This window comes from Takifugu flavidus, chromosome 9 (assembly GCF_003711565.1).
Source record: "Takifugu flavidus isolate HTHZ2018 chromosome 9, ASM371156v2, whole genome shotgun sequence".
NCBI lineage: Eukaryota > Metazoa > Chordata > Actinopteri > Tetraodontiformes > Tetraodontidae > Takifugu > Takifugu flavidus.
The window spans coordinates 4,913,932-4,936,647 of record NC_079528.1 but is presented as its reverse complement, the minus strand read 5'-3'; the positions used below and the strand labels follow the sequence as shown (position 1 = coordinate 4,936,647).

The 22,716-nt window shown below is 41.2% G+C and overlaps 1 protein-coding gene across 4 annotated transcripts in view; it reads left to right on the top strand.

Moving 5' to 3' along the window:
* Positions 1 to 22,716, top strand: part of enox2 (ecto-NOX disulfide-thiol exchanger 2) — a 100,501-nt gene that overhangs the window by 54,410 nt on the left and 23,375 nt on the right. For all 4 annotated transcript variants that reach the window (XM_057043585.1, XM_057043586.1, XM_057043588.1 and 1 more), the window contains 2 exons: positions 6,318 to 6,449; positions 16,994 to 17,149. In XM_057043585.1, coding sequence (XP_056899565.1) covers positions 6,318 to 6,449; positions 16,994 to 17,149 — 288 coding nt within the window. The remainder of the gene's footprint in view (positions 1 to 6,317; positions 6,450 to 16,993; positions 17,150 to 22,716) is intronic.

Genomic DNA, 22,716 nt, shown 5'->3' with positions numbered 1-22,716 from the left:
AGGTATATTTCTGCCAGTGTACTGCAATTTTAAACTTCATCAACTAATGTTTCTTAACGGAGCTCTGGTGAACATAGGACAAACATACTATATTCGGTGAAGTATAAATCATTTCTGTCGTGTATTCCTTTTTTGTTTTTGCACAGTGAGGCACTGAAAGACATTTATCAGCTTCCCTGTAATTGGGAAACGGTTGTCACTTTTTTACAGAAAGCTGCCTTCAGCCATCTCACTCCATAAGTTTGTTCATTAAAAGTAACTTTGTGCATCCTAAAACTTATACTTACTTCGTCCCAGCTGTCGTTTTTGATCATTAGAATAAACTGTAAATGAGTGTTCTCGTAGACCCTGTCAGTCAGCTTCTCTTCATCATTAACGTCTCGAGGAGAGGGTCTCTTTAAGAACAGTTTGAAGCATTTCTTAAAATTAATTGGCATTCGTGACATAATTAGAATGTTCTGGGGTCTCCCTTTGAGTGGGTTTTATCCAGTTTCCTGCCACAGTCTGAAAACATTAAGGGTAGGTTCATCTGGGGCTCCAAAATGCCCCTAGACGTGAAGAAGTGAACGGAGAGTGTGTCTTGTGATGGACTGGTGACCTGTTTAGGGTGTACTGCTGGGATATAATATTCTCTTTTATTTGTCCGACCAATGAGGAATCTCATCAACGTCGCGCTGATCCTGTTTTCCGTCCGTGCGATCGGTTACCACTCAGAGTGAAAACACATTGCTCACCAGAGATTGGGTTTGGAAGCAGGCACAGTCCAAAGGTGATTGCTTTGGCAACCAGTGGGAGGTGTATTCTATCAACAATATCCGTTATTGGCCACGGTTGAAGAGCTGTGATGCCCATTGTTCTGTACCTGAAATGAAGGAGAATTTTTTTTACCGTTCTTGTTGAATCGGTTTATACTGTATCAAACCCTGATGCGTCCCTCAGATAAAAATCAAGTTTTTGGCATTGTTGTCACATTTAAATGGTGTGTGCCAACACATACAATAAACATCATTGCTGAGGATTTGTGCCTTGCTGTACAACCACCCAACTACAAGTGGCAGACAAATATAGTCTTTTTGTAGAAGGAAATACATCCTGACAGCTAGGTGGTGGGTTCAAACAGGGGATTTGTGAGGCTTGAATATTGCTAATCCCAGCATGATTACTGTTTGCATTGCCCAAACAGAGAAGGTAGAATTCCCTGCTTACGCCTCACCTTCACTGTAGCCGCCGTCTGAGGCTCCGAAAGGTTAACGTTGCAAAAACCTGAGTAAGCTTTGGTGAGCTCTTCGATACTCCGTATTGACGGGCCTCAGCTCTGTTTGAGAGCTGTCTCCTGTTTCTCTTTCATGCCCTTTATCTCTCATCCCTCTTCACCCCTTGATATCAAATTATTCATTCTTCTCACAGTGTTTCGCCTGTTAAGGAAGGAAAAGTCATGAAGTACTTCCATTGGAACAGTTGTCCTTTTTTTGTCATCAGTCACACAAACACAAATTGTCCATCTACGTTAATCGAAAGCCTCCCCGAAATACGGAAATGCTTGCATCAACAGTACATTTTTTTTTACATTTCCTATGTTTTTTTTCTTACAAAGAACTATAATTCAATGAAAATGAAAACGATTAGGGAAATTATAGCTCTTTCACTCACTAATGACCATGAATCTTTACTGACTGACAGGTGTGGTTATGAAATATAGTCTATAAGAGGTCCTGAAATTTTAGTCTTTTAATCTTTTGAATTCCCCAGAAAAGGTTCAACTAAAGGAGTGTAATTAATGTTTTATTATATAATCATAATAATATGCAGTTACAATGAATGCATTAGCTTAATTTGACTGATGGACGCGCCGAAGGAACTGCAACAGTGGTAGATTTTCATGAATTACCTGAACCGTGGTTGTGGTTGAAATGACTTTTCCCCGGTCTCTTAATGAGGTAAAGATTTGATTTGTCAACCTCTGCTGCAGCCATGGTCACCTGTTCAACAGAGCAGCTACACAGGTTTACTCCCAGCCATCAAATTGCAGTTGATTGATTTACAGCCGGCATGCAGCTCATTTTTACAGCCCTTCACGCACTTTGTATATGATTAATTTCATTGCATAGCACGATTTGAAGGAGGCTCTGTCCCCTTTAACTTCTGACATTGGTTATTACCAGCAAACCATGAATGCATTAGCTTAATTTGGAAGCACCGATTCTACCATTCTATATTTTTTGTTTATTGTTGCAAGACACACTTACACTTTCTGTCTTTGCATGAACGTTACATGATTTTATTTTTCACCTCTTGCTGAAAAATATGTATAAAATGATCATTTATATTGCCATGATGGAATTGGTTGGCATGGGGACACTAATTGTGCCAATAATCTCTGGTGACTCTCATATTTCTCTGTTTTTTACTCATCCCAACACCAGGGACCATAAAACTTCTATCTGTATGCTAACAACAAGGATGCACACAGCATGACGAGGAGATGGAAGGGACAGAGCAGAGATCAGATCAGAGCATGATCCTTCTGCTATCCTATCCTAAATATAGCATTGCATCAAAATGACCTGAGAAACATGCTTCCCAAAATGAAAAATGAAAAATAAATTATGTTGAATTACAGTTCAAATTCTAGCCATGTCAGTGGCAGATGAATGTATCATAATACAGCACATCAAGGTGATTGAAGAATGAAGACAACTTTTTCCCTCCCGTTGAAAAGGTGCGTTTAAGGCATCTCCTGCCATCTTTACATCTTCCCTCTGTTTTGTTCTGTGGTCTTAAATAAGCCGTGTACTACAACACCAAGGGCGCTCTTCACTGTGCCACTGCTAATCGCCAGGCTCCTACCAGTTTTATCATAATAATTAACAGAAAGAAGAGAGGAGAAAAGGGCACTCATACATTATTAAAGAGTCACTGTGTTTGTATGTGCTGCCTATTTACTGGCCCGTACGTGAGATCCTTAGAAATGCTTGAAAAACAATATGGGCCTTTTTACAGACATTTTATACATTTATGCATATGGACACCTTGAACTTTTTTGCCCTTTTGACTCACCTTTCTACATACTTGGCCAGACAGACTCACGGACAAAGAAACAGACCTGCATATAGAAGAAAATTAAGGTCAAAGAGGTCAATTTTTTTTTCTGTTTTATTTCTTCCTGTTGTGTATAAATATGTATGGACACTTGTTACATCCTGTCATGCTAAAACTAGTGGAAATGTCCATCATTGATGAACCAGGAGTGGACTCGTAATGTTTAATTCTCTCTTAATTTCACAGGAGAAATTGAAACTTAGTTGCTCTGCTCAGCCGGGATGTAACGTTCAGGCCTCTGTGCCTTATTCATTACTGGGGCGATTGAAGTTCAATTTGGAGTAGCTTTCATTTTTCGATGATGTTTCCCTTTGTCATTTTGTCTCATTAGCGTTATTGGCTGCTCATAATAAGTGACCTTTTCTGTCTCGTTTGTCTGCATGCCTCATCTTTTTGGTCGCCTCTTGGATTAGCACCCTTGGGGCTGTAATAAACCTGTAGTTAGCTGTTAAAACCATGTGCATTTTAGACTAAATGGCCCTCAGCATTTCTCCCCTGCCTGCCAATGGGCCTTTAAATGACCTAATTTCCTATCTGTGTCCTGGGGGAGCATTTAGAGAAGCAGAAAGCTGGTCATATCCACGGAGAAGCGGTATCGGGAACGCTCTGAACCTAGGCTAAATCAAAATTACAGTGGTTTTAATTACCGTGGGTAATATTCACACAGACATTAATCATAGTTATACAGTATTGCTACACACAGGGTGGTCTTTCAACAGTATTTCAATTAGTATTGGTTCTCTCTTGTTGCTTCTTTTAGTCAAACCCATTTTGTTTCAGCTTGTTCTACATCATTCAATTCAATTCTCAACACAGTATCAGAACAAAACATGGACATTTATTTATTAAATGTGGCAAACCTTTGATTTTGGGCTCAAGCATTAAATGATTTGAGATGAGTTGAAAGTAAGATTGCAGGATTGAGGTTATTTGTCATTTGAAAATGAGGAAGTATTATAAATAGTAGTATAAGTACAGAACACAGGGAGGCACAGCATTGTTTTTCTTCAGTCGATCCACTTAGGGTACTGGTTCAGCAAGCCTCTACCTGCCAGATTCACTTCTCGACAGAGATTGAAGTTTGACTGGATCATCTAAACACTTCAGCAATGTAGCTTTTCTGGGTGAATTAAACCATGGTCCTCCATCATTCTGTGGTCCCTTCTATGACAGATCAACATGTGTTGCTGTACTGACTTGGGCAACGGTTGTGTTGTTTCTATCAAGGACTAAAATTTAAACTATATAAAGTAAGAAAAATTGCAGGGAGATTAATTTGTGGCCTCAAGGATATTTTCAAAATATAGAAGGTCTCCCTGTGTGTGCGTTTGTGGGTGTGATTTAAGGTCCGGACAGTCAAAAATTCTTTATTAAATGCTACAGGAGAACCAAAATAAAAGCGACAAACAAAATGGAAACCTTGAAGGAAGCAACTCGATTTCCTTCATGCGGGAGACAAGGATTCAGTTTTAACAGTTGTTTCTAGTTTGATTTGCCACAGATGAAACAAGCTTCCTGAATGCCTGAGCACTCACACTCAATTCTTTTAAATCAGGCCTTGAAACTTTTTATTAATCACCCAGGTAATCCAATAGATAATATATTACCATCTCCTATTTTAATAAAGCTTTTATAACATGTTTAATTCCTGCTATCCCATTTGCTATCTATATTTTTGCCTTTTCTATCATAATGCCTTGTAGAGCACTATAAATTGCCTTGTGTCTAAATAGTGCTATATGAATAATTTTGAGTTGCATTAACATTGTTTAGTATTTGTAAGGCACAATATTATATCCCTCTGTATTTTATGACTGTTGGCATCACTAAAAGTTGCACAATGCTTAAATATTTATAAATGCTACAACAGAGATAGAACAATAGCAGTAATGTTGTAGATGAACATGCATCCATACATGCACTAGGTTTATTTTAATAACCCATGTTAAAGTCGATTAGACTGACATTACCTGTCAAATTTTGAGTGTGTGTATCCATCAACACTGCAGGGACGGCGGTTAATGTAGCATAAACTGGAATAACACACCAATAAAACAGCTCACTACTGCTCATATCCTTCAATTCAAGTCGTCAAAAGTGTCCCCAGTTAATAGGTTTACGTCCATTAATAATCCTGTGAAGTCCCTGTCGGCAGCGCTCAAGCAGCAGTGCACAAACACGGGCAGTTTATCAGAGCTCTCCCTGGATGACACAGCAGACAGTTCTCAAATTAGCAGCTCAGAGGGGGGAAAAACAAGGCAAATGACATTATTACAGATTCCCAGCTGGGTCTAAACACCACGGATACCAGTACAGTGCAAACAGACAGGCTCGGTGCAGAGGGGGCTCCACCACCATTGAGCTGTGAAGAATATAGACTACGCAGGGTGCAGTGCTTCTCATTATTAACAATGGTATTGGATTTGCTATCAAGAGAGGAGAGGATGGCTTGGCTCAGCCCCTAGTCACATTTTACAGGTCTGTCAGTAAGAAAAAAGGTCAACCTGAGGAGACAGTTAAGTGCATTTGGTCCTGTGGACTGCGCTGGATACTGGGAGAATGAGCTTCTAGTGGATGCGTGTCAGCTTTCTGTTTGATAATGGGCGTCTAAAATGTGTTTGTTTTAGTATACAACTGTTACAAAAAGGCCATCAATCTGCGGTGGTAAGTCTGAAATGTGTGCGTGTGGAAAGCTTGAGTTTTGTCCAACAATTAGACACAGACCGATAGCGTCAATATTTGTATATTTGTGTACTTACTGCCATGATAATCCTGTTTTATGCTTTATTATTTTTCTGCATTGGAAATAAAAGATATGGTATTTCGCTAGACTGCTTATCAGCATGGATATGATAGCTTCCGGCTGTGAAATCACTGTGCCAAATCTGTAGAACATTCTGAGTAGTCCCAAAGCAGCATATCCCGTAGATGGTCAGCACGGGTCACTGAAACAGGCATTGTCCTGAAGCCAAGATGCTGAAATGTGCGCTAGATGACTCTAAAACACATTATTGTTGAAATCACCATGTTGGGGGGGTCACAGTGGCCTTCCTCTTTCTATCCAATCTCATAGAACACAGAATTTAAAGGAACGGTGTGGAAACGGAGGCAGCTGGAGATTTTGTATGATTCTTTTTCCTGGAACGGTCTTGGCCGGTGTTGTTTAGAGGTTACAAATACAGCACTGACTCCTTTGTGTGTCACTTGTACTCTTGCAGAAGGAATCTGTAACATGTCGATGGACTCCAACTCGATGACGATGCCCATGTCAGACCCCAACGCCTGGGCGACAGCCATGAATAACCTGGGAATGCCTCCCATTGGAATAACCGGACAGCAGCTAATGCCAGGTAACACACTGTTTACCACACAGTGCACAGCAACAGGAACCTGTACACTGGAACTAGCATTTCCTAATATCTTAATATCCTGCTGCAACGATAGTGTCAATAACTAGAAGAGTAGTTGTAGTATTACCAGTCATTCCAAAGATCTTGGAATGAGCATTGAAGTGGATTTCTAAAACCAATACATCACCTGAACTTGTGTCCCGCCATGAATAGGAAGGGACACAATCAGGCACAGCATTGATGCGACTCATAAAACATCTGGTGTGGGTACAGCCTGCCTTTAATAGGCACATTCATTCCTGGACAGTTTTGGAAGTTTAAAAGTTCCTGAATCATCGAAAAACTTCAGCAAAGTGGCTTTCTGGGTGAACCAAACCATGTCCTCCATCATTCTGTGGTCCTTTCTATGACAGTTTACTGGGTACAAACTGCTGAAGAACATTGTAGTTTTGGAAATTGGGAGTTTCACTGTGCTTACATTTGTGCGCCACATGCACGTGTGTTGTACATCACACCATTGACGGGTACCTTTTATACCACATAATCAATGTTATTCATTTCACTTGTCAGTGGTTATATTGTTATGGATGTCTGTATTTTATAACTCCGTACAGACATGAGTAGAAGTGCAATCTTCCTGCCACTTGGATGTATGCAGCCGCGGGATGATATTAAATGTCGGCGCATCACTGGGGAGAATGATGTAGAATATGTGCTGCGATGACACCGGGACCCTTTTTCACATGGTGGAGCCTGTTGGTCTCTCTGTAATCGTGATGAGAGGCAGGTTGGCGAGCGTGAGCCACACATGCTCTGATATTCAGCACAAGTGGGTTGTGGAAACTTGACGCCTCCGCTCCTCATACACACAATTCTCTCTTCATCTATACTATTCTATAGACTCTTGTTTTAAAATCCTGAATCACGCTTGTTGAGCAACTTGACCTCAACTGTGAGTGTTGTAACCCGTCTGTCTCTGGCTTTTAAAGATAAGAAAGTGGGAGCTCATGCGTCATCTGACACTTAATTAACGTTGGGATTCTGATGCATTAAATAATCGGGCAGCTCTGACTGACTGTGGCGAGAGAGATTTTGTTTGTGATGGATATTCATATGCACCGGTAATTGTGGATCTGTGTTTGCAGAGGTGTCTGGATGACCTGTCTTTTGTTTTTAATTCTGTGTTTTTTTGCTGCACTTGCTTCACACAATATTCACAATCTGCACCCCACCCACCCAGCTACATTTGGGAGGGTGGTCTTAACACACACCAGCAACATCCAGCACAGATCTGTTCCAACAAATGTGCTTTTCTGCCATGTTAGTTCTTGACGAAGCTCAGGATGAAGTCAGACGCAGCCAGAACAAGTTACTTGATTACTTTGGTGAAGGGTGACAAGTCTTTTGCCATCTGATGTACGATTAGTTGCTTGAGATGAAGCCACAGTGACAACCCTGGTGCCCTTCTGAAAAGTACAGATGTTTTCAATTTGACGCAGACGTGTTCAGATCAGCTACAGGAAAAAGATCACAGCATTTTGGGGAGGAAAGCAAGAGGTGCAGCACCACACATGACTGCATACATTCTGACTCTGCTAACAAAAATAAAACATAACAATGGTTTCAAACTAAAAATAAAGCCATGCTATTTTTTTCTCAGCTAAAATAAGATTTATATTATTCAAATGTACACAGTCCTCTGTGTTTATGCCCATATGTTGACAGAATTACTTTGATTAAGCTATGTCAGAAGGTGATCTTCTTCACGTAGTCACGTAGACAGCAAGAAACAATGATATTTCTTTCATTTTGTGCTATCAATGTCTGATTTGAAACTATCATCCTTATGGCGGCTCCTGCATCTATAGCATGAGCTTCAATAGCAACCTCCCACTCGCTGTCTTGTTTTGTTCTCTTCTCAGCCTTTCTCTTAAGCTTTCCTGAAATCACTTCACACTTCGCAGCAGAGATGCACTTTCATATTTGAAATTTGTTGAGTGTGTGTGTAGTTTGGACAGACACTCTTCCCACTACAGTCGATGAGGATAATTACGTGGACTCGCTCCGGTCTGCTATCCGTCAGATATGGAAGCAAAAGTCTTTCAACTGAAGACCTAGAAAATAAATAAATAAAAGGATGCAGAGGAGCTGTGCCTCATGGCAGAAATAAAGGAATCTGGATCCTCACACATCCTTTCAGGTTCGTGTTGATTCAGGCGTCCATTTGCTCCTCACTACATTAAATGGATGACCTTCTTTTAACGTCACATGTCAGAAAAACACAGACGTACAACACACATAACTGCATAGGATGATGTTAATATGCCACGCACGGAGATCTGAAAGCACGGGAGATTAAACACTTTGAGAGGATAGTAGGATTTGAACTGTGTGTAAAGTGAATATTGGACTTTATTATTAAGTAGGCATTTTTACCTTATTATGAATTAAAAATAGCAAGAGTCAAGCTAGGATTGTTCTCTAGTAAGATGTGTTCATGAACCAGGGTTGTGGTACTGGAACAGGGAACAAGTCTGGTCATGACTTGTGATTGATTTGATTAGCCCTTATACTTGTGTTTGTCCAACACTGGCAGACATAATTAAAAGGTTGTGGAGATCACATTCACACAGGATCAGCAAGCAAAGCAGAAAGTGTGAGGGAGATCGCAAGTGAGAACAGTTTATACAAGCCTGAACATGCTCAAGGAGACCTTTAATTAAGTCGACTCTCCTGTACAGAGTTACTGTGGGGGCACAGGACTGGGACTGAACATCAGGCGTCAGAAAGCCTGATGATAGAGGAGGAGACACAGGTTAAAAGGACAGCTGTGTATCCTCAAGTGCATCACCTGGAAGAACAGCTGGCGTTTCCCTTCATTCCTCTCTTCTGCCATCCATTCTTCTCTCACACCCCTCACCCTCCCACCGCCAGCCAGGATTGCTCATCGTCTCATTTATATCTCATTACAGCTGAGTCAGTTGCTGTAAACTGGCCACATCTCAACACTCATTGTTCATTTGATCTGCACGGGGCAGAGCTCATTTTCACACTCAGGATGAACTGAGTCAGAAAAAGTTGTCAGAAGACAGGCGGCACACAACACATCCCAGTGGAAGGGGAAATATTGCCTCTTGCTATAAAGTAGTCCCATATTGCTCCTTATTGTAATACGATTCTTTCTGTAGAATTAAGTTGATTCAAAATGATGCAACAGTGTATGAATATGAGTTTTAACACAGCTCTTTTTGTCTGATTCATGTTTGGATTCGTTCTTTCCAAATGGCTCGCCGGCCCAGGATTTATACATAGCAGTTAGTCCGCCTCTTTTTCATCCACTTTGAAGCCATAATGCATTTTTTTCACCACCCAGTCTTTCCTCGGCTCCAGCCCAGTAAAGACAGACTGAGACGGAGGGCTGGATAAACAGACCGATGTGGGCAGGGCCCTCAGGAGCCTCTATCGCCATAAAGCTCAGTGCATGTTTTCAGAAATGAAATTTTGATCTCTCCAGATGAACTGAGGGGCTTTGAATGTCATTACTTTATGTTTGTCTTAGTGCAGACAGTGTTTTATAGGAGAGAGTGGCTTTCCTCTGCAGCTAGGAGTCAAGGTTTCCTTCTCTCCATGGAGTTTTTCTGGTGTCTTCAGCATGTTGAACCCGTTTTTTTTAGCATTGTATTTTTCTTGTTCTGTTTCTTTTTCAATGTATTTCTAAATGTCTAAAACAACTGTGCCTTTAGAAATGCCTATGTTTAGAGGGTTATAGACAAATATACGAGGCTGGAGTTGCGATTTTTCAACCCTGCTCTGACATTTGTAAACCTTTCAATGGTTTCATCTTGTTTTCCTCAAAATTAATCATCTTTTAAGGCACCAAATCTTCCATGAATTACCTCTTCTCTCAATGAGCTTTGGTTTCTGATTGTTTCCAGACTGCCGAGCTCTGTTTATTTCCAGTTAACAGCTCCATTTAGGCTTGAAAAAGGTCACGTTCCAACACGTGTCGTCCCCGTCGCACAGTTGTTTTGTGTTAATCCAGTTTCTCCAAACACGGTTCCCGCATGGAAATAATTAAAAAGAGACGCGCTTTGCAACAGCCTGGGAGCACGTACGTAGAAACAATATGATGTGGAGAACTCCAAGTTACTGAACTACAGTGACTGAATTTGATGAAATCTGACCAACATGCATGCTGCAGGGGAGATTACATATTCAGATGCTATTATGGCTGCAGTCAAATGTTCTGGCTGATGTTGACATGATTATTGCCTCTTTGACTTCATCACTTTTGGTGATGCTTGTTCTTCCACAGGGTGTGTTCTGTGCACGGCGGTGCTACTTTGTCTTTCTTTTGGTTGGTTTATACATGGTTATATATTTGGTTGGTTTTTATATAGATTAACCCGCTAATAGGTTTCTATATATTGATTTCCATATCAGAACTCTTCAAGGACTGGTTTTAGGTGTAATCTTCCATTTCCTACATTAAAGGGGCCGTACAAGTATTCTAATCTGATATTTGTGCTGATTGTGTCATTAGGCTTCAGGTTTGATTTTGGCTTAGCGGTGAGTCGCTGAAGCCTCTGGACACATTATAAGCATTTTAGTCATAAAATCATAGCTGTTGCTTAACTAATTTTTGATTGATAAACTAAACTTTTTGCTGAATTTTAAGTACATGGATAAAACATGTGTTGTGGATCACATTCCTCACTTCTGAGGTGAATTGTGTGAACTGTACCAAAACCCCTATATTAACAGACGGGCTCAACATCTGGTTTCAACATCACTGATATTTGACAGAGACGGAGAGAATAGGCTTTTCCAGGAGCACTCACCATGTATTTTCACAGTGTTCACCACTGTTCCCTCGAGGATGTCCAGACCTTAAGTTGAAGCAGATGGCAAGCCATAGAGTTCATTTTTGTGTTTTACTTTCAAAGAGCACACACCCAAATCAGATTGTGTTACAGAAAGACAGTTTGACAGTCTGAAATGTGTCCCAGTTCTGGCACTTTTAACCACTTTTGATTGGGGAACCTATGGCCTCATTCTTCTGAAATTTGGTTCCTCTCAAAATGAAGCATAATCTTTCACGTTGGAGCATTTTGACTTTTGTTAGAAGAATTGATTCAAAATGAACTGACCTCTTTCGGGTTTCCCGTCTTTTTGATTAGGACCCAAAGTTAAACATAATATATAACATAATTAAATCTGAGTCTTGTATTTGTTTTTTGTGGCTTTGACTGGTCTGGTGTGCAGTTCTGCTGGGCCAATAACAGCACAGAGACTGCTTTAGTGCTCCCCCGCTAAACCACATTAAGAATGAGGGATGTCAGCTGATGACATTACAGGGAAGTGATGAACAGTCTCTTGTCCTGTTTCCACTGAAGATCTGTTGACCACATCTATAAACCATTTCTCATCCAGAGTTTAGAAGGCAAAGAGTAGATTTTTACCTCTGGCCTCACCCCATCCCCCACCATCACATCAGCATTCATCTGTTTTCCCATGAGTTCAAAGGAGAGACCGTGTGAAATGATGCACTGCTTTGACTGAGCTAAGAGCACATGAGGTCCACATTTTCAAGTCTGCACCGGACTGTAAGAGGCTGTAAGTTTTCATCAGAGCAGATCCATGCAACATCATTACATTTTCTACGTCTGTGTAATACCCTTATCTAACCATTGGTTTATTACCACTGAAGGGCCTAAAAAGGGCTCCATTTACTGTTGTTTTTTGGGGGGTAGCAATAGCTGTTCAGTGGCCACAAACACAACATTTTTTACCCATATTTATAAGGTCCTACATGTCCTAACTAAACCCTGAAGAATTATCCAGCTCCAGGGACCAGCAACTGGTTACTAGATAAATAACCAGCACTTTGTTTGCTGCATTATGCTGCTCCCAGCGGCTGATTGGTTGAAAGAAACCCATCCACCCCTGCACACACACACACACACACACACACACACACACACACACACATACATAGAGTATAAACCCACAATGGAATATATGAAAACTTAATGTCATGCCTCACATCCAGCAATATAAACAGGCCTTAATCCTCCTGCAGATATGAATCAGGGTCCTACAGATCAGCAAATTTGCTCACCTGGATTAACATCTGGAAATACGTACATCAGCTGACAGCTCTTCCTATGCCGCAAGCATTTTCCAGTCCTTGGACTGGATGCTGTGTCCATTTCTGCTGAGTGCCGAGGAGCCGCGCTGGTACGATGCCAGAGGTTTTTGGCAGGATGTGGGCGTACAGAGTACACAGTATACAGTGTGCACTGTGTCTGGGGTAGGGAAAAAATAGAGGTAATTCTAGAGCAACACAGATGAGACTTCCTGACAGTTCTGCCCATCACCAGCAGCTATATTAAATTCTATGAGGTATTAAGATTTATAACAGCCAAGGAAACTGTTGAACAGTAATAATGACTTCTTTTTTCTGTTTTAATTTCTCCTTTGGAACATTTTCCTTTTTATAAACACAAGTGAAAAAGCCTGACTACTTGAATAATTTGAACCAAGCAGGTTCCATTATTCATCGGGATTCATGTGGCGTGGCTAGCTCGACTCATTAAGCCATATTATCCAGGATGCCTCATAGCAACTGTGTGCGTCCCTCTCCCTCTCCCTCCACTGACTGCTGGAAGGGATGTTTACCCCGGAAATCACCGACAAGTGGAAAGAAGGAGGGCGTAGCTTGCCAGGAACTTTCCATTATGAAAGGCCTTTATTTTATCCCATTCTCCAGTCTTGACTTCTCTGATGAACAGCTTTACAGTAGTCACCTTGAAAAACTAGTTTGTTTCAAATCAGAGGTGATGAAAAGACTTTTGACGTGTGCAAACGTCCCCTTACCAGTGTCGCTGCAATTGGATGACGAGTGTGGGTAATATTTGTGAATTTTACTGAGAGAGAGAGAGAATCTAGTCCTAGACAGGCATGGTAAAGGGATCAGACAGATGTGTTGCTGTGTGTGGGTGGACCGGGCCCCAGGTTTCTATTGTTGTTCTTCAAGAGGACCCTTGGGTGCTCTAAATCTTCCTGTGAAGTTTTGAGAGAGTCAAACATAAAGTGCTACTCTCCTCTGTCACTGAGCCATCAGCACTCAGTTACAGGCATTTAAACCATTTCATGTCCAGCCTAGCAAACAGGTCCCTGCCTGCTGAAACCCAGGGTTTTTTTGTGTGTCATATTTCCATTTTTGCTCATTTCATTCCTTTAAATTCTTTAAATATATGTTGATGTATAATTGAACAGATTCCTGTAGCCCTCCTGTCGATGACTCAATCTGCTGTGTGCAGTTTATTGACTCTTTTGTCAAAAATAGATTGCATACATAATCTCAAAGGGGTACAGCAGAAAATAAGACAACAAACAAGCATTTCCCTGAATATGTGGCCGCAGGCAAGAAAATCACATGGGATGATTCATGCGGACAATGGAAACTGCCTGATTTGGTGAATACAAAGAACGCCACTGTGGGCTGCGCCACTCTGCTGGTTTAATACCAGTTTAGTCTCAAAGATTAGTGGAGACCATTTGATGCTGCCGTGCAGACGTGACTTTCCGAACAAGAGGACCCTGCAGGTAGCGACGGTGAAGTAGCAGCACATTCCGTAGTCCAAGATTTTCCTCTCACGTGGTCAAATTGGAAACCTAACATGGATCAATGTTTCTCTTCCTCGTGTAAATTGTTTTCTGTGCATCTTGTATAACAGCACAAAACAGGCTGTTGGTGTAATTACTGTATGTTACACCAGAAATGCTGATTCCTTAAAAATCAACACAGTCATAAGTCACGTTCATGAATATACGTTTACGCTTGTGTCATTCAGAATCAATTACCGACAGCCCGGTGTGCTTTTATTAGTCTGGATGGACAGATTAAATTCAGGACAACTGGCTAGTTTGATTCACACAACTGCAGTGCTGTAATTCTATTTTACTACACCGTTTTCACCATGCAGGTTTCCTCTCCAGAATGAAAAAAATATATATGGTGACAGGCAACAAATGACCCATTCCAGCTTCAGAGCCGTTGCCATTACTTTCAATGCCCCAGGAAAGGAGCAACATGGCAATCTCAACCTTTTTCCTTTTGCAAAGTTAAGTGCAGCAGTCAACACAAGATTATAATAACTGTCCCCTGCAAATGTCAAGAGCTGCTCTGTTTTTTGTCATGAGGTTGCAATATTGTCACGTCCACTTCTACAATTCTTCCTCAAACCTGTGGAAACAACAGACCTTACCCTAAAATATTCTCTATTGCACTTTATTAGACCATTGAGTCACTAACATAAAGCCAATACTTAAGAGTTGAGCATATCCTTAAAATATCTGAAAAGGGCCAGTCGTTAAAGACCACAGCTTGTCTTCCATAGAGCACATTTACAGCCGGTGTCTCAAATTTGCAGCGTTTATCTGTTTTGAATGTTGGAATAAAAATGAATGGAAGAAAATGTTAAAAGACTTTGTTTTCTTCACCCACTCTGTCTATATGTGAGAAGATAGTGGTTTTATTTTCCCTTTACGGGTCGTGAAGAAAAGCCCTTAAATCCCTCCAGATCCCCAAAACACCAGTGGAACGCCATGAGTGCTTGTAGGTGGGATCATTCCTGCGTTGTTTTTACAGACCAGAATAAAATGTCCAGACTCCCTTGCTTTTTAAAAACATTACTCTTTCTTTAAATGGTCCTATTTTCACTTCATTAATTGATGTTAGAACGTTGAATCTGTTTGATTATGTCCTATTTCGGGAGACCTGCCTAAAATATTATGTTGACATTTACACTTTTATATGTTTTTTTAATGCAGACTTTTAATTTTTCAGTAACATTTTAAAGTTTAATGGAGAGCTGGAGTGTTCTGTTTCAAATCAATGAATCTTTTATTGTTTTTGTCCCTGAACTTGTTAAAATTAGTTTTTGTTAATCACCAGATACGTATAACATCAGACTGGGACATTGATGAAGGTGTGATTCAAAGAACTCTCCCCAAACACAACCTTAGCTTTAGATCTATTTCTGTGCTACTAGCTCTGGAGTTGCTTCCTAAACAGAATTCTGTCTTTCACATTCAAGGTCTTGATTGCGAAAATCTCCCATTTTCTCTGAACTCTTCTTATCCGACCTCCTGGTAAAAGTCTTATTTGCCTTCACAGTAATCTGGAGAGGAAGAGCTATGAATTGCTAGGGAGCAAAGTGCACTTTACCACCTGTTTTCTCTGATTTGTTGACATAGATCATCAACATAGATGTCATTTCCTTATATTTTCCTTCCTTTTATTTGATTTGTGTGTTCATTCTCTCTCTCTCTCTTTCTCTCTCAATTTGTTGACTGTCTTCCCCCATTTTGTCCTTCAGTCAGTTTATTTATTTTTTTATTCCAGCCTCTTAGCCTCAAGGGACCCGTTCAGAGTTTTATGTAATGTGCACTTTTCTTTTCTCATTCCCTGAGAGGTATTCAATTTACCAATTTGCTACCAAAGCTTGAGGGGAAATCACATGAAAGAAATGAATAATATGTTTCCTCTGAATGCTGTACACTCTAAAAAAAAATGTTATTTCTCGTTCACTGCCGTTGATGATTAGACTTCTCAAAACTATAATGGAAAACACACATCTTTTCTTTCTACAGTCAGAGGGTTCTAGACCCTGTTGCTTTTTCTTTCCTTATTTTGATATGGTCCAGCCTTATGCTTTGATAAAGAAACCAGAAAAGAGATAAACTTTCTTTTTACAGGACACCTTCAGCAGGACTAGGCTCATCTGGGGGTAACCACCCTGCTGATGGGCGGCTGAGTGAGGGGGGCATAGAGCAAGGGGGAAGGACAGAAGAGGGGAGGAACAGACACATACATCATACATGCTAGTACTTTGTTCATGTAACCCCGGCAGCTCCGACCTATAGCAGCATGGTAGCTAAAGGATGGACAATTCTTTTCTAGGCAGGCGCATTAGCTAGAATAGTGTCTGTACTGATATCATCTTGAGAGATTTGTGTCAGTTAGCAGAGCTCCTTTGTGCACGTATGAAGCTGCATTTACATCAGACACCCTCTGGCGTAATTGCCGACTCCCAATGCTCTGCAGGTAATGTGAGGCATGTACTGGAGGCCAGCATCATTTCCATTTCAAAAAGCTCCACATGTGTGCACAAAGGCACGTGTTGCTGTGGATGCCAGTGCAGCGCTGCAGTGTAAATCTAAATAAAGCTCTCTTCTTTTGCAACCTACTGTGCACAATATCATCGAGGTCATTATCCAACCAACGGCAGTGACAGAGAATTGCTCACCCCTGTAAAACTTCTTAAAATATGCATGTTGTTTACAAGATGATTTATTCATGAATGGCGGCGTAATCTTTCCTGTGTATGCTGCTTGTGTGTCACTGCCACTCAATGAACAACCAGTGAATAGAGCGCCGACGTGTCAGCTGAGGTTAAGTCAGCTTTATTGTATCTGTGTTGTGTTTTTTAGTCACCGAATCTGGGGAATAATCTCACTTCTTTCCTCGCTTTCAGACTTTGACCCCAACCTCGGAATGATGGCTGGAATTACACCCCTTAATCCCTTGATGCCCGGCCTCGGTATGGTTCCGGCACCTGTGTCTCAGGAACTGTCGCTTATTAAGGAGATCATCCACTGCAAGAGCTGCACCCTGTTCCCCCCGAACCCCAGTAAGTCACTTAATCACATTAATCCTCCATTGTTTGCTCATATGATATAAACCTGCATGTGCATGCCAGAGCCAGTTTTACAACCTTTTTTTCTGACACTAGCAATTTCTAGGAGAGGGTCGACTTAATTTTTAATCTCTTAGGCTTTTCTTTTGACAAATATTGACCATTTTATACGTGCATCACTTTAAACAAAGCCCAAAGCAACAGCTGGAAACTGATTTTGGTTGTAGAGGCACTCCCAATATCAAACCTACTCACAGAAGCTGGTGAAATCCAACTTTAGCCACACACACTTCTATAGTCTAACCAGCAGTGCAGAGCACAAACTATTGTTCTTTTGGTTTGTCACAACGCAGCCTTTCAATTATCCAGAGTTAGCGGGGGTGCTTCTATTGTTCCCACTTTCACATTTTAGATTTGTTACTTCTGAAAAGTTGAAGTCTTGGGATTTTCTTCAAATAAGCCTTGCATGTCATCTTCAAGGTGAGCTAAAACAAAGATTCCACCTCAGCTACATTTAGTACGGCGCCACACACAGAACCTGCACTTTATTTTACCGTTCTGTGCGTGTACACACCATAGTTTACGATCTACTGTCAGCTTCTCCGTGTTGCGCCGAGGGAAAAGCCGATAAAAGGTTCGACATCTGTGTCACTGTTCCGTTTATCGGGAAATGAGCGCATAATGAGCACAACCTGGAGGCTGGAAGCTCGGCATGTTTAGAAATTGTAAACATCAAATTGGCATCCTTCTGCAAAAATGAAGCCCGTTTCATGTATTCATCACTTGAGATCCTAATTAAATGTGTGCAATGTGCTCAGAGCGGAACACAAACTTGCCTTAGCTTATCCTGACAGGGCTGCTCTCCTTCACTCTTGATACTTCCTCCACCTGCTGCCTTTGTGCTCTGCCCCAGTTACACTTCACTCGTTTTCTGATCCCCATCTTTCCTAAGACATTCTTACCTATCGCAATACTACAAAGAAAGTTCATCTCTAAGCCAAGTATTTTGAAAAGGACATCAGAAGAGAAGCCGCTGGCCTTAATTCTCCTCTTTAAAAGGGAATAACTTTAACCTAAGATGCTAAACCATCTGAGCGGCATTGTCGTTTCAGGCTGCCTCTTATGACAACATTGAAGGCGAATCGGACCCCGGTGGCTTTAAAGCTGGAGAAAATGAGTGATGTTTCTACCTGAAAAGTAATTTACTAAGGGACAGTTAGTACCCGAGCGTTGGTAAATTGGAAAAGATGCAAATGATTATCTGGCGGTGGAACCATAGGCTTTTATCTGGTTGCAATATGCTCTTAAGTTGCCCTATTTTGATCTGTCTTTCTGGTCGTGCTCCGCGATGTGCACTAATGTGTCTGCACAGGATGCTGCTCTTGAGGTGTCTCTGCTGCTCGGAAGTTAAAACATTTCACCCGGTTGGATTTAGTCCAGGTGAAAGATGATAATTGTGTTCAAACCTACTGTCCTGCTGGACAACATCTTGATTAAGTCGGCTTACAACGCTTGTGTGAAAGGGATTTATTACCTGAACACGCTCCAGGGTTAACCTAACAATGTGAGATGGTCTCACACCAAAACCTGCCCACATTTGTCACTGATTTCTTCAATTGGTGCTCGTTTTCAGTGTAATTTAGCGCTCGGTGGCTCACCCTTTCTCCAGCGAACTCTGATTTTCTTCTTTATAACTGAGGTTAGATTCAGTGTGAGATACAGGTAAATTGGTGTAGAAAAAGAAACGGAGCCCAGGGGGAGATGTCCTACTGTACCAGTCCCTGCACTCAATTGAGCTGGACTGTCCCTCAGGGACATGATCACTCGCTTCAACGGGAGACAACTAGAAAAGAAATACTTGATTCTTTCTACCATATGCATCGCCAACATTTATCACTGCTGTTTCTTTAAATAAAACCGTGTCAAGATGCTGGTTTTTGATCCGAACAAAAAGCTCAAATGGGTTTTTAAACTCTTATTTCTCTTAGATTGGGCTGAAGTAGTAATGAGAGCAGAGTTGTGAATCATTTCATATTGCACGGTTTCAGAAGTGCCTCACACATGGAATATTTTTAGTTATGAGTCAACAAACAATTACTTTATACTGCTTCTAATAATCAAGTCAAATAAAAGCCTCCAGTCTGCTGTGATGACTGGAGTCACCGGGGGGCAATGAAGCAACTATTGCTGCTGGAGCTAAAGAACAGCAAAGGGAAAGTGACCTTATCATTATTCAGATATTTTGACAAATATAACAGTCTGTGGTGTATATTGTGAGTATTCAGGCCCCTCTAGTTGCTCACTCAACCAAACGCTGTGCAGGTTCTCCTTTTGTTGACCTGAACTTAAACTGTTCAATGGTTCTCATACGCTCCATTCATCTGTTCATAACCTTTACTACCTGCACACAGTCTCAGAACTCTCAGAACCTTTTTACTGCTTCTTTCCTGTTTGTTTCATCAATCTCCTAACCCTAACCCTGCTCTTGTTCACCTTTTCCACTCACCCAGCGTGGTTTTTGAAAACTCCCACGTGGGATATTTTTACCTCTGGTCTTCATTTAGTGATCAGGGAGGACAGACACGGCGTGTTGGTTCTTTGACCCTCTCAATTCTTAGAGTTTTCCTGAGGAATACTTCACAACAGCTTTGAAGTCCATGATGCTGTGTTTCTGTAAGTGTGCATGTTATTCACCTGTACACGTAAGCACATCCATCCATCCATCCATCCATCCGTCCGTCCGTCCATCCATCCATCCATCCGTCCATCCATCCATCCATCCGTCCGTTCAGTGTTGCTTATTCTTAATTAGTCACTGAGGATTCAATTAATTTAATCCAAAACCTGAATTATTATTTATTTATTTATTTTCATTATTTTTCTTTGTTGTAGAGGAGGAGGCACACTGGAAGAAACTGTCTAGCAAAAGCATTTATGTGCAACATTAGAGAGTTGAAAATCCACTCCCATAAATCACAGACATAGAAAAAATGTAACTCTCGACTGTTCCTCAGTGCTGAAAACTACTCTTGGACCTAAAACAGATGCCAAACCCTCCAGCAAAATTTTAGATTTTCCCTCAGGACTGTGTAAAAATAAATACTTATGAAGAACTTCTTTCACATGAAAACATGTAGTTAAAGAGCAGTCGAGTCGTCAAGCTGTGGATGTGGTGGGTGTGTTTTTAAATTAAAGCTGCGAACCCTCCTTTCTTCACTTGGTGGGAGTAAATGAAGACCTCTTGTTTGACTGTTGTTTGCTCTGTTAAAGGTTTTCAAGATGAGTGAAAAGTGGGTCAAAAAGACCTTGTTCTCCCCCCGGTTACCCGGCTGCAGTGGAGGCCATGAACAGGCCCTGATCAACAACACATATTAAACTGAAGATGCGTTTAGCTGTAATTTAGTGCCAGAAAAGGGTGGGTGACATGTTTGGGTGGAAAGCTGATGCTGTGCCTCCACCAGCCAATCACAGATGCAACGAGTCTGGCGGGATGGCAGCGCTCGTGTTTGAGATCCGTTTATGCGTCATGGAGACACATTGTCATATTTCAGTTATGCCAATGGTCTTTCCACACAACAAAAGGGAAATTAACATGCTTGGCTTGTAGGATTCATCTCTCGGTGAGGAGAATAGTAATTACTGGATTTAACTTCTAAATGCGCGCTATCACAGTCGCTGGGATGCACAGCATGTTTAATATGCTAATATATTACCCATGAAAGAAAAATCTATGTTCAATGCCTAACATGACACCATCTGCTCATGTCTTGATTATTTTGAGTGCTGTTGTGATGCTGTGAGTGTATGTCCACTGTTATTTAGTTGAATTACCGTTTCGTGAAGGCCTGAGTGACACCCTGATGGGCATTGTAGCAGAGAGGGAAGCATGTTAGCACCTGATGCTGCGATAAATCTCAGTGTTTGTTGGTTTGGTTGGTCTATGTGTGACTTGAATAAAGAGCTGTGTTTAGCTGTGAGCGCGTGCAGTTTGTCTTGTGAATAGCAGTCCTTCGAGGGTTGAAGCCTCCTCCCCGTGGTCTCCCCACAGGCCATAAAAGGGTGTTGTTTAGCCAGTCAACGTGATGGATGGTGATGACCCGCATTAGTGTAACAGACAAGTGTGTGGCAATGCTGCCAGTGCTGAGAATTAGGTTCTGTTTGCATTGATGTAGAAAAGCTCCCATACTGAGTGAAGGTAAAACAGGTTGGTGTAGAAAAATCAATTAACCCTAGATATAGGAAGCAATTTACATTTACCTTTGTTCATAATCCACTATGTTCATCCGTCTCCTTGCATCATGTTGCTCAGAGGTGTTAATATTAAGATGGGAAATTGGACCTAAACTTTATTGATTTTGTCAGGCAGAAACTCTAAGGTCTAATTATTGCTACTCTTGTCAGAGCTGCTTCCACCATCCCGCCTCAGGTGTTCTTATGTTTTATTTTCACAAAAATACAGTAGCTTAGAGTTTATCCCCTGTTCTGTGTGATCAAACGTATTTGTTTTATTTAAATCAGGACACCATAAATGTATAAGAGGTTCTGTTTCTGTTCTGCATTGAGCGGCAGGAGTCAGAAGAGCAGCCAGGACCAGAGATGAGAGCCAATCTAAGAGAATAGTGATAATTTTACAGCTGAACAATAATATCCAGAGCTCATTACAGTAAAAATATAAACCTTTTTCAGCATAACACATGGAGTCCTCACACTGAGCCTATGTCCACACATTCTGGACACTCTATCAGCACCATAATCTACTTACAGACTGAAAAGGTCACTTATTTTTGAACTCTTGAGCTCTTGCTTCATATTTTCAGCCCATCTCAACTGGACCAGCTTAATCCACCGACTCTGGAGGTCAAGCAATAACATTTTTCCTTTGCTTTACCTGTGACATATAAAGCAAAAGGAGAAGAAAGACTTCAGGCAAGTGCCTGTCAAATTGCAATGAAAATGTAGTTTTAAGCAGAGGGGAAAAACTCAGTTGATGTCACATATTTTCCCCTCAGCATTTACTCATTACCGTGCTGTACCAGTGTTGGGCATCTAACACCAATAACAGATGGTTTCACTAATGATCCATACTGATGTCATCCCGGCCTTCTTTTGGCAAAAGCCGAGTTTGGGTTCCTAATTGGTCCGTGTTTTCTCCAGAGAACGTTCTTAAAATGCAGAACAAAATGGAGCCAGTTCTTTAAGAAATATCAATATCACAATCATAACGAAATTCATAACAATTTATTAACGTTTCCACAAACAGCAGTTTTAACTGTGACTAAAATGTCAACCATCATTTTGACAAAGACTCCGAGAATATCGGAAACCTCGGAGAATGTTTCAGCGGATTATTGAACCGAGATGCTTCCGTGGTGTCAGACAGGTGACTTCAACGCAGCCTCACTGCAGCACACGGGGAAGCAGCACTATCTCTGTCATTTTCAGCATTTCACTGATTAGCTGGTTCCCTCCTCATAGCCCTCGCTAATCACATTCCTCATGGATGAGAAGCCTGATCTATTGGAGATTAGATCAGTCAACACTCATCTCTGTTGAATAAGTGA